This window comes from Chiloscyllium plagiosum, unplaced genomic scaffold (assembly GCF_037043375.1).
Source record: "Chiloscyllium plagiosum isolate Xiang-an unplaced genomic scaffold, Cpla_swu_hap1 HiC_scaffold_23, whole genome shotgun sequence".
In the NCBI taxonomy this organism is placed as follows: Eukaryota; Metazoa; Chordata; class Chondrichthyes; order Orectolobiformes; family Hemiscylliidae; genus Chiloscyllium; species Chiloscyllium plagiosum.
This window is the reverse complement of record NW_028270161.1, coordinates 18,818,653-18,836,474: the sequence shown is the minus strand read 5'-3', so window position 1 is coordinate 18,836,474 and position 17,822 is coordinate 18,818,653. Positions and strand designations below refer to the sequence as shown.

General features: G+C 40.0%; 1 protein-coding gene across 1 annotated transcript in view; it reads left to right on the top strand.

The window, feature by feature from the left end:
* Positions 1 to 16,331, top strand: part of smo (smoothened, frizzled class receptor) — a 43,118-nt gene extending 26,787 nt beyond the window's left edge. Inside the window, exons 8-12 of the mRNA XM_043713986.2 lie at positions 706 to 814; positions 4,262 to 4,447; positions 8,255 to 8,403; positions 11,028 to 11,162; positions 11,833 to 16,331. Of these exons, the coding sequence (XP_043569921.2) occupies positions 706 to 814; positions 4,262 to 4,447; positions 8,255 to 8,403; positions 11,028 to 11,162; positions 11,833 to 12,455 (1,202 nt within the window). The 3' untranslated portion in view covers positions 12,456 to 16,331. The remainder of the gene's footprint in view (positions 1 to 705; positions 815 to 4,261; positions 4,448 to 8,254; positions 8,404 to 11,027; positions 11,163 to 11,832) is intronic.
* The last annotated feature ends 1,491 nt before the right edge of the window (positions 16,332 to 17,822 follow it).

Sequence of the window (17,822 nt, the reverse complement as noted above, 5' to 3'; positions counted from 1 at the left end):
TTACATTTCTGATTGGATTTGAGAAGGCAAAGTGCTGTGTGAAGATGGATGGAGTTGGGATGATTGTATAGAGATACCTCAAGGAATACGTCCAACCAGATCTAGCAACCCCAAACGGCACTTTTTTGATGGTATAGGTGACACAATTTGTTCCTACTTCTAAGATATTTTGTTCCTGTTTCCTCCATGCTCTACTTATTCTCCCTATCCTGCAGCTTGTTCTTAAGCTTCCAGCACTATCATCATGGGACTGGCTGCTGGAGATAACCAATATATTAAGGTATTTCGGGCAGTGAGTGACCCAAGGATCAGTTCACCAACCCATTCAATTCTCACCTTTGCTGAGCAATATCTTTCTTACCATTTTATAAAGTTTATCATTTATGCATTACTTCAAACTCAGGAAGCTTCCATCCTCCATTTTCACCTGAACTGCCCATTTATTTGATACAGGATTATAATTTGCTGAAGAAAACATGCCTGAATTCACATTAGTTTTAAAAGTGGTGGCAAAGACCTTTATCATCATCTGTTTTTCAGACTTCACAATTGCAGGCGTAGTAAAGGAACCTGGGATGACTGTACCATTGCTATGTAACTAAATTCAGCTGCTCATATCCATGTCTGTGTGTACATGTGTTTCTGTATCTTCTTGCAAGTGTGCAAAGTATGTAGTGTTTTAATGGCTTGCATTTTACTTTTTAGGCATTTTTGGATTCTTGGCATTTGGCTTTGTCTTCATCACATTTGGATGCCATTTCTATGATTTCTTTAACCAGGCTGACTGGGAGAGGAGTTTCCGTGACTATGTTCTGTAAGTGATCCTACTTCCTTCAATTTAATTCAACCTCTGAAGTAGAACCAATTAGCTTTGGGTGATTGATTCAGTGAGGACTAAATCTGAGAAATTAGGTACCTCCATACTTGTTCAGTCTTTACAAGCCTTTGAGAGTCCCTTTAGGTCACCATATTGGATACGGTTTCCACTATCCCTTGCATCTCCACTTCCCCCAAATCTTTGAAAATCAGCAATTGGATGTTTGGGTATAAAACAATGGACAGACTAACAGAAACATACAAATTAGGTGTTAATGAAGCATATTTCCATTCTTAGATCTTAGAGTCTATTTTTGGCTGGAGTGGTATTTGTGAGCTTTCTTCTGTAAAGGGAATTATTACATTTATATTGCACTTTTTAGGACCACAGCATATGACGAAGTGCTTCAAAGTATTGAGTATATAGGAGTTGGGAGGTCATGTTGTGACTGTACAGGATAATGGTTAGACCACTGTGGGAATATTGCATGCAATTCTGGTCTCCTTCCTGTCGGAAGGATGCTGTGAAACTTGAAAGAGTTCAGAACAGATTTATAAGGATGTTGCTAGTGTTGGAGGATCTGAGCTACAGGGAGAGGCTGAACAGGCTGGGGCTGTTTTCCTTGGAGCATCAGAGGCTGAAGGGTGACCTTATAGAGGTTTACAAAATTATGAGGGGCATGGATAGGATAAATAGACAAAGTCTTTTCCCTGGGGTGGAGGAGTCCAGAACTAGAGGGTTTAGGGTGAGGGGAAAGATATAAAAGAGACCTAAGGAGCAACTTTTTCACACAGATGGTGGTGTGTGTATGGAATGAGCTGCCAGATAAAGTGGTAGAGGCTGGTAGATTGCAAGATTTAAGAGGCATTTGGATGGATATATGAATAGGAATGACATTTTTTTACAAACCCACCGACTCCCACAGTACCTGGATTACACCTCTTCCCCCCTACCTCTTGCAAAAATGCCATCCTGTATTCCCAATTTCTCCGTTGTATCTGCTCCCAGGAGGACAGTTCCACCACAGAACACACCAGATGGCTTCCTTCTTTAGAGACCTCAATTTCCCTTCCCATGTGGTTAAAGATCCACATCCTGCACCTCCGCCCTCAGACCCCACCCCTCCAACCATAACAAGGACAGAATGCCCCTGGTGCTCACCTTCCACCCTACCAACCTTCGCATAAACCAAATCATCTGCCGACATTTCCATCACTTCCAAACAGGCCCCACCAGCAAGGATATATTTCCCTCCCCACCCCTTTCTGCCTTCTGCAAAGACTGTTCCCTTCGTGACTACCTGGTCAGGTCCGCGTTCCCCCCAACAACCCACCCTGCCATCCTGGCACTTTTCCCCTGCCACCGCAGGAATTGCAAAACCTGTGCCCACACCTCCTCCCTCACCTCCATCCAAGGCCCTAAAGGAGCCTTCCACATCCATCAAAGTTTTACCTGCACATCCACCAATATCATTTATTGTATCCGTTGCTCCCGATGCGGTCTCCTCTACATTGGGGAAACTGGACGCCTCCTAGCAGAGCGCTTTAGGGAGCATCTCCGGGACACCTGCACCAATCAACCACACCACCCTGTGGCCCAACATTTCAACTCACCCTCCCACTCTGCCGAGGACATGGAGGTCCTGGGCCTCCTTCACCACTGCTCCCTCACCACCAGACGCCTGGAGGAAGAACGCCTCATCTTCCGCCTCGGAACACTTCAACCCCAGAGGATCAATGTGGACTTCAACAGTTTCCTCATTTCCCCTTCCCCCACCTCACCCTAGTTCCAAACTTCCAGCTCAGCGCTATCCCCATGACTTGTCCTACCTGCCTATCTTCTTTTCCATCTATCCACTCCACCCTCCTTGACCTATCACCTTCATCCCCTCCCCCACTCATTATTGTACTCTATGCTACTTTCTCCCCACCCCCACCCTCCTCTGGCTTATCTCTCCACCCTTCAGCTTATCTCTGCCTTTATTCCTGATTTTACTGCTCCTCGGATGCTGCCTGAACTGCTGTGCTCTTCCAGCACCACTAATCCAGAATATGAATAGGAAGGATTTGGAGGGATATGGGCCGGTTGCTGGCAGGTGGGACTAGATTGGGTTAGGAAATCTGGTCGGCATGGATGGGTTGGACTGAAGGGTCTGTTTCTGTGTTGTCCATCTCTATGACTCTATTTTAAAGTATAGTTGGAATTGCAACAGCCAGTTTTGCATCCAGCACACCTCCATAAACAGCAATGATAATGACAAGAATCTGGTTTTTTTTTTAAGGTGATTGATGATTGACTTATAATTATTGGACAGGATTTGAGCACATTTCTCCTCCTTTGAAATAGTGCCATAGAGTCAGCACTGTGCCTGTCGGAGAGTGATATCAAACTGAGGAAAGGAAGCAATAAAATAATGCTGAATTTCCTGTACTGGATGTATTAACTAATTTATACATCAGCTGTCAGCCTTAGCTGATTGGTAACATTATTGCCTCTGTGTTCAAGTTCACTTGAAAGTCTTGAATACACAATCAAGGCTACCACACTTTAGTGCAGTACTTGGGGAGGGAATTCTGCACTGCTGGAGACATTTTTGGATAATTTGTAAACTTTTTAAATTCATTCATGGCATAAGGCCAGCATTATTGCCCAGAAGGCTGTTAAGAATCAACCACATTGCTGTGGGTCTGGAGTCAGGGTGCAGTTTCCTTCCCTAAAGGACATTAGTGAACCAAATGGGTTTTTCCAACAATCGACAATGAATTCATAGTTATCATTAGACTCTTAATTCCAGATTTTTATTGAATTAAAATTCCACCATCAGTGATGGCAGGATTCAAACCTGCGTCCCCAGATTTGGGTCTTTGGATTAACAGTCCAACAATAATACTACTAGGCAATTTGAGGCTTGGTCCGAGGTAGATGTAGAAGATTCCGTAGCACTATTCAATGAAGAACAGGGGATTTCTCCCCAGAACTCTGACTAACATTTATCTGGTTATTTGTCTTATGAATGTTATTGGACTTCATTGTGCAGAAAACACCTGCTTGCTTCATTATAATGCGACAGTATTTAATTGATTGTAAAGATCTTTGGACACATGAAGATCATGAAAAGAGCTCAATAAGTGCAAACTCTTTTTATATTCTGCACTGATTTTTAGTCTTACCCAGGGAACTCATCATGATTAGGATTATATGTGGCATCATAAGTAGGTTATAGTTTGGTTAATTGTAAGGCCTGGACGTGCTGATGTCCATTGGTTAAATCAGTACTTAGTGTCTTTATTGCTTGAATGTTTTGTGTGTCATTTATATTGATTTGATTGTGTTTGGCTTGTGTAGATTTGTTTGCATTTTTTCTGACCAACTTGCATATTGCATTCTGCACTTTATTTAAAATGCATCTTTGTGTCTGATTTGACTTCGCATTTCATCCCTCAGGTGTGAAGCCAATGTCTCTATTGCTGAGCAAACCAACACTCCCATTCCCGAATGTAGCATCAAGAATCGCCCTAGCCTTCTAGTGGAAAAGATAAACATATTTGCCATGTTTGGGACTGGCATTGCAATGAGTACCTGGGTCTGGACCAAAGCTACCATCTTAATATGGAAAAGGACATGGTTTAGGTATGAGAATTCACTCACATAATGGAATAACTGAAATGTTAGAATTGATACGAAAAAATTTATTTCCTGGATAATTTTCTGTGTAATATGTCTTGTGTATCTCCTCCTACCACACTTGATGAACTGGGGAGAACAAATTCCTATAGCAGGCTGCCTCAAAGACCCCTCTGTGACAAGGAGGTGTTTACTAGTATGTAGATATAGCTGGATTAATGTTGTGTCAGTTATTAGCAGAGGTCTAGATTAGAGTGGTGCTGGAAAAGCACAGCAGGTCAGGCAGCATCCGAGGATCAGGAAAATCGATGTTTCAGGCAAAAATGAAGGGCTTTTACCCGAAATCAGGAATGAATGGCTTTTGCCCAAAATGTCGATTTTCCTGCTCCTTGGATGCTGCCTGACTTGCTGTGCTTTTCCAGCACCACTCTAATCTAGACCCTGGTTTCCAGCATCTGCAGTCCTTGATTTTACTCAGTTATTAGCAGTCTTGCCTCTGAATCACAATGTTCTGGGTTCAAGTCCTAATCCACTTTTTTTGAAGAAGAAGGGCAAAAGAGTTATAACCAACATCCTAGCCAATATTTATTCCTCCACTAACATCACAAAAACAAATTCTGATTATTGTCCAGTTGTAAGTTTTGTGTGCTCAAATTGGCTGCTGCATATCCTCCATTACAACAATGACGCTTTGAAATATTTCTTTAGCTGTAAAGTGCTACATACAGTGGTCATGAAATATGCTATGTAAATGCAAATCTTTCTTTGGGTAATGAAAAGCTAAAGTAGGCTTTATTAGCCTATTCAACCATCTAATTGTGGTTTGATGGGCATTCTATCTCTATCTATAGTACCTACCTTGGTTCTGTAACTTTTACCACCTTTATCTAACAAAAAAATTAACTAATCTCTGGATTTTTGTCATTTTATATGGACAAAATATGGACATCTGGATTTGGATGTGAACATCGGAGGTATATTTAGTAATTTTGCAGATGACACCAAAATTGGAGGTGTAGTGGACAGCAAAGAAGGTTACCTCAGATTACAACGGGATCTTGATCAGATGGGCCAATGGACTGAGAAGTGGCAGATGGAGTTTAATTCAGATAAATGCGAGGTGCTGCATTTTGGGAAAGCAAATCAGAGCAGGACTCATACACTTAATGATAAGGTGATGGGGAGTGTTCCTGAACAAAAAGACCATGGACTGCAAATTCATAGTTCCTTGAAAGTGGAGTCACAGGTAGATAGACTAGTGAAGAAGACGTTTAGTATGCTTTCCTTTGTTGGTCAGAGTATTGAGTATAGGAGTTGGGAGGTCCTGTTGTGGCAGTACAGGACATTGGATAGGCCAGTTTTGGAATATTGCATATAATTCTGGTCTCCTTCCTGTTGGAGAGGTTGAATAAGCTGGGGCTGTTTTCTCTGGACCGTTGGAGGCTGAGGGGTGACCTTATAAAATGAGAGGTTTATAAAATCATGAGGGGCATGGATAGGGTAAATAGACAAGGTCTTATCCCTGGGCTAGGGAAGTGCAGAACTAGAGGGCATAGGCATAGGTGAGAGGGGAAAGATATAAAAGGGACCTAAGAGGCAATGTTTTCATGCAGAGGGTGGTGCATGTATAGAATGAGATGCCAGTGGAAGTGGTGGAGGCTCGTACAATTACAGCATTAAAATGCATCTAGATGAGTATATGAATAGGAAGGGTTTAAAAGGGTATGGGCCAAGTGCTGGCAAATGGAACTAGATTAGGTTAGGATATCTGGTCAACATGGACGAGTTGGGCTATCTTTATGACTCTAAACTTTTCTAGTGCCTCCCAGATTCAACAAATTGCAGAATTTGCCTTGCCTGCCTACTATAGGAGCTCTTTAATCATCATCATTATCTTAATTAGATCTTCTTGTCTCCTACACTTAGATTTACAATGCTAGTCTGCAATCTGCCCTTTTTAATCCTTTCAGCCCTCTGGCCAAATGGAAAATTTCTTCTATTCTCTCACATCTCCCTTCAGCAGGATGCCTGAGATCAAGATCTCACTAATGTGGAGGGTTGAACTTGCACACCTATTGGTGTGGCACGTTGTGTTCCAGTTTCAAAGCCTGATGTCATTTACCTGCCAAGAATCGATGATCTGAAGAAATGCATTGTGTTTAATTCTATAATATCAGGACGCTCTGTTCTCAATACTGAAGGTGTAGATAGAACACAGACAATATTGAGCAGTTTGTTGATGGTATATGGAGGCTTATTTTAAAAATTATTTTAAAAATCTTGTGTAAAAAGGTCAATACCTATTGTACAGGATGTCATCAAGGTTGAAAGGAAATGGACTAGTTAAATTAAAACATAGTGATTAAATGATGTCAAGCTTCAATTTTACAGATTCTTTGGATAATCTGAAGGTGGTAAGGAATTCAACATAACTGTGATTCAGGGTTTACTGATTTAGATGAATTGCAACTGACAGTAAATAATGAGAAAGTCAGGTTGGTACAAAGAATAACAAATGTGATCACAGTATGGGATCTGACATTAAATACATTTCGGAATTAGAAATGTTCCAGTTTATGAAACATTATAACCAAAGTACACAACTTTGTTGTTTATTCACATAAGGTATTAGAGAAGATCTGTAGAAAGTAATTTATTGCAAAATTACAGTTGCTGTGTAGACAGTTGGTCAAAACTAGATTTGGCTGAATTATCAATCCAACGATAATGAGGAACATTTCAGATTATGAATCAGTGAGAATTGATTGTATCCTAGGGATGAGGGAGAACTTGAGTTCAATTTGTCCCTTTGAACAAAATATACTGGAGAGGAAAGGCTCCACGATCCAGTGAATCATTAAGGTACACATGGAGAAGCACTTTAGCTCGATTTGAACCTTTAGCCAACTAACAAGAACAGGGTGTCTTTGGGTCAGAAATCTATCTTGCATCTTGCTCAATTTTTATGCTCCATTGAGTTCACCCCTGTAACCATTCTCCATTCCCACAAGGAGGTTTAGGATAAAATTGAAGCTAGTTTGTAAGATCACTTGACAGTGGATCAAATAACTAAGGAGCCTGGTGTAATATGGTCCTTCATATCTCACACTAAAACTTCACTGAGTGCTGAGAGCTCCCACTTACTCAAAGTTATGTCTTAAATTTGAGGTTGGAGCCTTATCCTGAGTCAGTGAAGAATTAACTTGACATAGAGCATGGCTTATATAGTCATAGTTATATAGCATGAAAACAGACCCTTCGGTCCATGCTGACCAAGTTTCCCAGACTAGTCCCATTTGCTTGCATTTGGCCCATATCCATCTAAACCTTTCCTATTCATGTATCTTAACTGGACTTAAATGGGCAGGTAAGGTGATAAGGATATATTTTCTAACCAGCCTGTTCAGAGATGTTATTATGTGCCTCTGAAGCAGGTGGGACTTGAATCTGGGCCTCCTAGCTCACAAGTAGGAACACTATCACAGTACTACAAGAGCCCTTACTAGTGATCAGATTGGTTACAGTTAGTCCAATACAGCTAGTGCTGCTCTCAGTAAGTGATTACAATCTTGCAATCCTAGAAGTGAACTGGCTCTCAGTGCAGACGAAGAGTCTGGGCAGACATCAACCTTCAGAATGATCTTATACTTTCCACAGTGAGAGTACAAGGAGCTCAGTCTGAATTTCAATCCCAAGTAGTAATTTCAAAGTTACATCTCTGTCATAGTCATCTCACCGTTAGGAGAGCTAGGAACAATCCCTTACAGGTAAACTAGTTGTTCAACAGGAACTAAAAATCTTGTGTATTTTCAGAATTATCGGCCGAAGTGATGATGAGCCAAAACGAATTAAGAAGAGTAAAATGATTGCCAAAGCTTTTTCAAAACGAAAGGAGCTGTTGAAAAATCCAGACAAGGAACTGTCGTTCAGTATGCAGACAGTGTCTCACGAAGGACCAGTAGGTAAGTATCAGTTGTCAAGGGACTGTAAATGGACTGTATATGTTCAAGTATTGTTACAAAGACGCTTTATACATAATATTGTTTGGAGGTTTTAAATTTGAAGCATTGTGAGAAATGGGTTTATTTAGGTCTGTGGAAATACCCAGACTGGATTTTTTAAGAGTATTGAAAATTCACAGTGGACACTGGAGATTTTTTTAAAAGTAGGCCTCCTGTAAATCATATAACTGGCAATAACTGCTTGCATTGCTATAGAACTCCACTGGGGCTGTTTTGAACAGTGACTTGCAAAAGGCTCTTGTTTGTTTGGTTTAGTCGGCGGCACTCCTGCAAAGAACAGGTTGAGTTGGAGAAAAGTGGGCTAAGAACAGGTTGCCCATATGATTTCTCTCATTTTTGATAAGTAAACCCTCTTGTTGAGTTTAGGATGAAACCTATTTGCTGTGTTGAAACAGTGATATTATTTCCTGCCTCGGGCGACTGTCTGTGTGGAGTTTGCGCATTCTCCCCGTGTCTGCATGGGTTTCCTCCGGGTGCTCCGGTTTCCTCCCACAGTCCAAACATGTGCAGGTTAGGTGAATTGGCCATGCTAAATTGCCCGTAGTGTTAGGTGAAGGGGTAAATGTAGGGGAATGTCTGGGTGGGTGCGCTTCGGCGGGTCAGTGTGGACTTGTTGGGCCGAAGGGCCTGTTTCCACACTGTAAGTAATCTAATCTAATCTATTCGTAAGTGATTATAGAAACAGCTCAAGGTTGTGTTTTCTGAGCCTACAAGGCTTTAGAGACAATCGGATGTTATTAGTGACTTGACCACCCCTGTCAGAACCTAAGTGCAATAGACTTTGGAACATTCTATGCTTTACCCCTTTTATCTTTAAGAAGAACACATTGGCCAAAGTATTTCTTTTGAGAAAGCAAATCTCTGCAGTGAAATCTGTGATCTCTTATCTTTACTTGGAGACATTTTTAGAGGGATAAGCATTTAAGATTTCTGTATTATTGACTGCATATGTTAAACAATTATTTCATCTTTATTGAATTATTTTTATGTTGATTATTAATCAATAAGTGTATTTATTAAGAAACCTGGTTGGTGAATTTTGTTTAAGACTTGGTATATGTCAGGTATATCTTAGGTCACCTTGTTAACTTTAAAAAAGTACTTTTATGTTTTGTTGTGACCTGTGGAATAGTGAGACTTGAGAAACGGTGCACTCCTTAAATCTCAGTCATAAAAGTATTTGTTAAAATAAAAAGATAACGTACTGAAAATACTCAGTACATACTGCATCTTTGAAGGAAACAGTTTCAAGTCGATGTTCTTTCATCAAACAAGGGAAAAAAGGTAGAAACGTAACAGATTTTAAGCCCATGAAAGGTATGGAAGGGAGGTGAGAACTAAATTGAAGATGAAGGCAGGAGAGATTAAAGGACAAATAAAATGATAGTACAAAGCAAAATGGAAATAGAAGAATAATGTATCAGCAGTTGGTGTTCAATAAAATATTATCCAAAATTGGTGAAGTGCTGAATCGAAACTTGAACTGCTGCTCCTCAAGTTTCCTTGTGCTTCATTAGGTTGCCAAGGGCAGAGGTATCAGGATGAAAGTGGGAAGGAGAATTTAAAATAAGTGATCAGAAGCTCAGGGACATATTTGCAGACTGAATAGGAGTGGTTGCCAAAGCAGTCTCTCAAATCACAATGACACTCCGTGGTAAGCAGCAAATACAATTTACCAAATCAAAAGAAGTATAAGCATATGACTGTCTCATCTAGAAGGCGTACTTAAGGCCCTTTAGGATGATGGGAAAGGAGCAAGTTAAAGGATATTATTTATTGAAACACAGTTCTTGTTAAAAGTTTCCTGGTGGCAGCTAAAAAGTCAATTTTATTGTGATTAGGGAAATCAAGGCTTTCGATGCTAAGAATTTTTAGTAATGGGATTAGACTGCATTTAACTTAGTGATAGGATTTGTGATGAAATCAAAATATCATGTCCAAACTGGCTACATGCCTGTGTTTTTGATTTACTGGTCTTGAATTCTGTTGCCTGGATTTTTCTCCGATTATTCTTCTATGGAATGTCAAAGATTGCTCCAACAATCTACTTCTCCTGTAACCATTACTCTACCCCTGCAAACTGTCTCAATAGTCCCATTCGCACTCTTCTGCACTTAGTTCATGGATGGGAATAGGGAGATAATCCCCATTCTAATATAATACATTTCCTCAATCCTAACCTCAGTAATCTGGCACGGCACTCCACTCCACCCCCATAAATCTGCCTACAAACTCCCACATCAACTTGCTTCCCAATCCCCTAAACAATGGCAAAGGATTAGGGTTACAATTGGGATTAGGGCCTTGTAGAGATTTGAACTCATGGATGAGAAGTAAAAACCTTCTCGGTGCAAATGACTCTTGGACAGTGGTTTACATTTGTACCATTGGAATAGATGGAAATAGACATAATTTAAACAAAAACATTTACTAGGCACCTGACTATCCATTAGTTTCATGATCACAGCAAGACAGATGCAATGGGAGGTGAGGCTTAACTTATAATATATATTAGAAACTAAGGAAAGAGAAATAAATATCTGAAAATCATCTTGTGTTTTCAGCTGGAATCAACTTCGACCTGAATGAACCATCTGCTGACCTCTCATCTGCCTGGGCTCAACATGTAACAAAGATGGTGGCCAGAAGGGGAGCCATTTTACCTCATGACATTTCAGTCACTCCAGTAGGGACACCAGGTGAGATAAAACAATCGATCTGTCAAAAATCAATTTAAAACTTTCTTGCAAGGCTGTGTGACTTTAGAGCAGTTTGAACTTTCAACTGACTCATGGGAAATTGGGGTTGGGAGGATGGGAATAATTTATATTCCCCAACTCCAACATACATCCACCTACAGCTGGATCCCGAATCTCACTTGCAAAAGCAGTTCAGGTAACTGCCCAGAGTCAAGAGTGTGGTGTTGGAAAGCACAGCAGGTCAGGCAGCAATCGAGGAGCAGGAGAAACAGAACTGCCAGAGTCAGAATTGCTATGGTTATCAGTTTTGAGGCTAATCAATGTATTCATTTAAACTATGCACTTAAATCAGCAATAAGACCCTTAGGAAACATTATTGGGTTATTATGGCCACTTTCCTATTTATATGGCCACGTCCAGGAGGTTAGATGGTTCCTGATTATTATACAAATCCTGGACCTATGGCCTTCCCGAAGAAGCCATTTAATCACAACTTTCTATTTCAGATCATTTGAAGCAGTAAAATTCTCCTACACTATTCACATAACATACATGCTTCATGCTATTTCCAAAAGCCAAGTAAGCTATTTTAAGTGGGTTGTGTTGCTTTAAATTCAAATGTAAAGATAGTTTTAGAATTCCTGTCTGATTCCATTCTGGCCCATTTCAGTGCCACCAGATGAGAACAAGAGGAACCTTTGGATCATTGAAGCTGAGATTCCCCCAGAACTACAGAAAAAAGCTGGGAAGAAGAAGAAAAAGAGAAAGAAAGGCATTAGACCCCTTGGGCCTACGGAGGTGATGCATGACATGGGCTATTGCACAGAGAGAGCGTCGAGCACTGTTCCACACTTACCCAAGTTACCTAGGCAAAAAAACTTGGTGTCAAAAGCTATGGAACCAACTGATGTTCAGGATAATTTACCAGGCACTCTCCTGGAATCCGGAATCAACTCTGGATCAAGCAATGGGAGGTTTCTCATTGGAGCATTCAACAGCTCCTTGGGGTACAGGCTGAATGCACCTCTGAATTTGATTGCAAACCCTCTTTCAAATGACGATGTCTTGGAGGATCAGCTGGAACTTCCCCGAGGAGACCAACTCTGGCTCCCACAGAGAACATGTAAAAACCCATTCCCCTATTCCTCAGCCAATGTTGAATTTGGAAGACTCCCTGTAATTAATATCCCTCACATGCCAAGATCTGAAAACAGAAGGACTGCTATTGCACCTGTACATTCCAGAACAAATCTAGTGGACACAGAATTGATGGATGCTGACTCTGATTTTTGAATATTGGCCTAGTATTGGTATTAATAAGGCATCATCTACTTGAGAAGCAACATATCTGATTCCAACTAGGAACTTTGGTAAATATCTGTTACAGACCACCTAATTAATGCAAGTGGTATTTTACTAAAGTCTGAATGTGCATGGTTAGCAACTGAAAATAATTTTAATGTTCAAATGGGTTCACAGAAGTGCTTCTCTACTTATTTAAGAGATTACAGCATTCCTTCACATGAGGTTCAATCTATCGTGAAGAGGCCCTCCACTTTAATGCTCAAGGTTGTAGAGTATATAAGTAATGAATTATCATAATTGGCCAACTTGGTAAAGTTATTGGAGCTTTTTTAGAGCTGAGGGATAGTGAATTATTCTAAGGGACAGGAATCAAATAACTCCCATGTCATAACTTCTGCTGGGCCAGGATTATTCATTGAGCTTTATGCATGTTGATCACGCTTTGCCTTCAGTTAGTTACAGTAAACAAATAGGCCATCTGGTCCATTCTGTGTTGGTCAACCATATCCTAGAGTTCTACTGAGTTCTGCCTCCTAAGATTCTTATCTGATCGTACCATTAAGTTACAGACTTGATGTGTTTTATTTTACAAAGACCTAATTGTTCCCCAATGTAATATTTTAACATTAAGAATATTACACAAAAACATTTTGATCAGATTGAGGAAATAATGTGATCAAGTTTGACTTGGAATACTCCGTATTCTCTGAATGGAAGGGAAATGTTAGTCATGACAAACTGAAAGTGTCAATAGCATCAAGATATACCAAACCTGCCTCAGAGAAGAGATCAGTAATGTTTATGTGGTCCAAGATATTTGGGCATGAGTTGTGCCCAAGCTAAATGAAGAAATATGGTGCCATCTAATCTTTTGTCTGGATACTGGGGGTATGCACTGTCCATCTTCTCATTCTTAACATTCTGCAAACTACAGACATCAAAACCTCTAGTGTCCAGAATCCATCCCAGACCAAATCCCCAATAGTCTTGTGCTTACTTATATTGGCTTCTGATGATCCCAACACTTCAAATTTATAATCCTCAACTTTGTGCTGAACTCACTTGATGGCATCATCCCACTGTATCTCTGTAAGCACCTTCCTCCCTATAACCTTCCTTTATTACCTCTGCGCCCCCCTCTGCTTCTCACTTGTCTTTCCATCCTTAAAAATTGCTCTTTGACCAGTTTTTAGTCACCTTTCCTAATCAGATAAGGGATAGCAGATTTAAAAGTGATGAGGAAAAATTATTTCTCTTAAAGAGTCATGAATATGTGGAATTCACTATCCCAGAGTGTAGTGGATGCCAGGACATTCAGTAAATTTAAGGAGGAGATAGACAGATTTTTAATTACTAAGGAGTTAAAACGTTATGAAAAGTGGACAGAAAAGTGGAGTTGAGACAGAGGAGATCAACCATCATCATATTAAATGGCGGAGTAGGCTCAAGGATTGGAATTAGGCCAAAGTGAAGACTGCAGATGCTGGAGAGTAGAGTCGAGAGTGTGGTGCTGGAAAAGCACAGCAGGGTAGGCAGCATCCAAGGAGCAAGAGAATTGCTGTTTCTGGAAGAAGCCCTTCATCAGGAGTGGATTTGCCTACTCCTGCTCCTTGTTCTTATGTTCTTAATATCTCTTATGTTGCTTCAATGTCTTTTTCTGTCTTATCATGCTTCTGAGAAGCACCATGGGACATTATTTGATATCATTTGGCAGAGAAATAGTTGTATGGTCACTTGCTGTTGAGTTGGACTCCAGGATTATGTAAGAAAACATTCAAGAACAGGCAAATTTAGTGTTGCCCTTATACTTTGAGACTAATTTTGCAAATGGATGCAGTGCGTGCAAACACACCTATCGTCACTAATGCAATCAAAGCCAAAGCTCCATATTCAACAACTTAAAGTATAAAAGCACTATCACAATTTCAGCAGCTTAGTCAAACGGTACTGCCTTTGATCTCCTTACGTCACCGGTGTCATACTGTTGTATTGTATTCTTTGAGTCTGATCTGGTTTCCTATTTGGCTTGTATGTGGCCAATTACATTACCAGATCTATCTCATAACCCGGTCTCTTAGTCAACAAGCACCTAACTTGGTTGTGGGGCATCTCTGACCCTTCCATCTCGAGCATAGAGACATAAAGAGTTTTGTTGGTGTAAATTGTGAATTTTGTTTTGTTGGTGTAAATTGATAAGGAATCTTCAGCTGAAACGAGGGTGAAACTATATTGTTTTGAAAAACTGACTGGCATAAATAATTTTATTTAATGATGAATACTGCAGTGCGGTTTCTGTGGTTATGTATTTCAATTTTTTTTTACCAGATTATGTATTGGAATTGCAGTTAATTATAAAAGAAGTGGATTGATCGAGGGCAAGGATTTGTGTATGAAAAAGTCTGTTATATACACAAAAAAAAATTTCTACAAGAACCAGAGATGGCATTAGAAGTGCAAAACATTATTACAGTACAGGGGGACTAAGTATCTGAATTGGATTTCGTTGTACTGTAAAAACAATGCTAATTCAGGAACCTTGACCGATCTACAGCTAATCGATAGCTATTATAACTGGGAGCATACTAGAAATTTGAACATGTGGCTCCCAATAATTTCCTCCTCTTCCTCCCTGGGTGGCATGGGAACAGATCACTCCACTCCATCCTCAAAATAACGTGATGTAATGGTGTTCAGACAATGTGCCTGTTTCAAATTTCTCCATTTGTTATTTTAATAGAGGGTACCAATCCATTGATTTTAACCCAGGTACAGAACACAAATTTAATGGTCACAATCAGTATTCGTAATGTCACACCACCAACAAAAAAAAAGAATGGATTTTTTTATCCTGAGATGTTAGTGCTGAGGAATGGATTCTGTATTTACTCAGGGTCGACATTGACAATACTCTAGTTAAGGTGGAAGGTGACAGATTTAGGATATAACCAGTCAGCATACTGACCAGGCCAAAGTTGGGCTTGATGTGAATTGAAAAGGAGAGATTTCAAAGATGCCAATTACTGCCCAAATAGAACATTGGAGAACCTGTTGTTTTTGATGTTGAATAGTTTGAATACCATATCCAAATACAAATTGTTTGAACAGACAGAAACTGCTGCTTATCTTGATTTCAAGTATGAAGATTCTGTACAAGTGTGAAGAAGGAAATTTCCCAAGTTTGCCAGCATTGTGGTTTTCCAGGGATTGAGGTTCCCTTTTATTGTCCTTCAGGAAGTCATCTCTTGGTGACAGAGCGTGACACTTTGCGAGAACACTCTGAATCCTGACCTTGCTCCACTTGCCTCTCTGATATTTAATACATTTTATATTTTTTAATCCATTGATGACCTTCATTGCTTAAAAATGTTGAAGGTTTGAACATTCTTGTTTGAGATGTGAGGTGCACTCTATAGATACCCTTTTCAATTTGAGTAATAGTGTAAATTGGGTGATAGCATTTTGGCAGCTTATTTTGTCCTTGTCCTCACTTTTATTTCCCAGTCATTGTTGGTTTGCTATATTATTGACAAGTCAAAATGACACATCTACAGATCAATGTGTATGTGTAAGCATCATAAACAGCCAACATATGAAGACCTTGTAAATATTCCCTTACCTCCTCCACTAAGTGATAGTCTGGTTCTGTAAATTGTTGAAGACTTGATATATTTTTATAGAAACATAATGGTTATTTTTGTACCACATATAGCCATTTAAAACTTCTTGTTATCAGTGTTCATAGACATCTGTAGAGTGGTTACAAATTATCTGGGAAAGAAGATCGTTTGTAATACGCCGTTATTTCCTTAGAATGACAACTAAATGTTTTTCACCTGAATTTTACAATAAAAACTTGTAAACCTGTTTATCAAATTGTTTAGTTTAAAATTTATTCAAATTTTCTGTGTTGGGAGGCAGAGTCAAGGGCCAGCACACAGAGAGCAGACCAATGTGAGAAGGGCAGTGGCGGGGGAAGATAGAAACTGGTAGCAGAGAGGGAGGCCAAACATATGGAAAGCAGACTGCATAGGAGATGCAGCATTGAGGAGATAAAAACTGATGTCAGAGAACCGGAACATTGAGCAGAAACCCAGGCAGATGCAGGGAAACATGAAAACTCCACACAGCCAGTCACCCAAGGCTGGAATCAAACTTAGTCCCTGACGCTGTGAGATAGTAGTGCTAACCACTGAGCCACCATGCTGGTTGATTAGAAATTATCTGTACTGACACTGTAGACAGTTCAAAAGAGATTCATGAGGCTGATTCCTGGGATGAAGGGGTCGACTTATCAAGTCTGACTAAATAAGTTAGGTCTTTATTCATTAGAGTTTAGAAGAGGGGTGATCTTATTGAAACATAGCAGATTCTGAGAATACTCATTTAAAATTGAGTTACAAAGAAATTCCTTTTGCAAGGGTCATGAATGTCCAGAATTCTCTGTCCAAGAAATTTGTGTAGGCTAGATCACTGAAAATATTCAAAAAGGTAAATTTTGAAGTATCAGGGAATTGATGGCAATGAGGAGCCAGCACAAAAGAGGAGTTGAAGTCTGAGGGAGATCAGCCATGGTCTTGTTGAATTGTGAGACAGGCTTGAGGGGCCAAATGGCCTACTCTTGCTCCTATTTCTTAGATTCTTATGTCTACTGAAGACATTCATTCCTGCTGAACTGACAGATCCACAAGCAACATGTCCTTCCGACATCTACCGCCATGCTCTTGTATGCAAATAATGGATTGTTAAGTCAAGTCCACATGGTGCACCTGTAAGTTCTACAACTGAGAAATCATGGTTAAACCTCATCTTACATTTTAATTCAATAACCTTGCTTTTACATTTCAGCATGCTTGATAAGATGAATAGTTAGGACCAGGAATTGATTCCCTACCCCACTATTTCATCCAGAGCAGACAAAAATGGATTTGAGCCTTTTCTAGTCTGGACTCCAGTTTGCCATTTAATGTGCATATTTTCACTGCATATTTAATGTCCTATCCCTGGATACCCTACTCCTGTTAGTGTAAGATGTAGATTCTTCAAATTCACTAGACTGCTACTGCATTTATGGCTTTATAGAGTTTCTCCACAGCACTCTTGTGATAATGGGAGGTTTACTCTTGTGGTTTATGTTAGAATGTCAGGGCCTTGCTGGTGTGGATTGTTAACTTGGTTCTTCAAGCAGTATCAGCCTTAACTCAGTTAGAGGCAAACTTGCCTCCTGAATCAGAAGGCTGTGGATTTCAAAGACTCACTCCAAAGGCTTGCATTGATAATCCAGACTTACCGATCAAGTCCAAGTGACACTGAGGGAATGCTGTGCTGTCTGAGATGCTGTTATATGGATGTATAAGA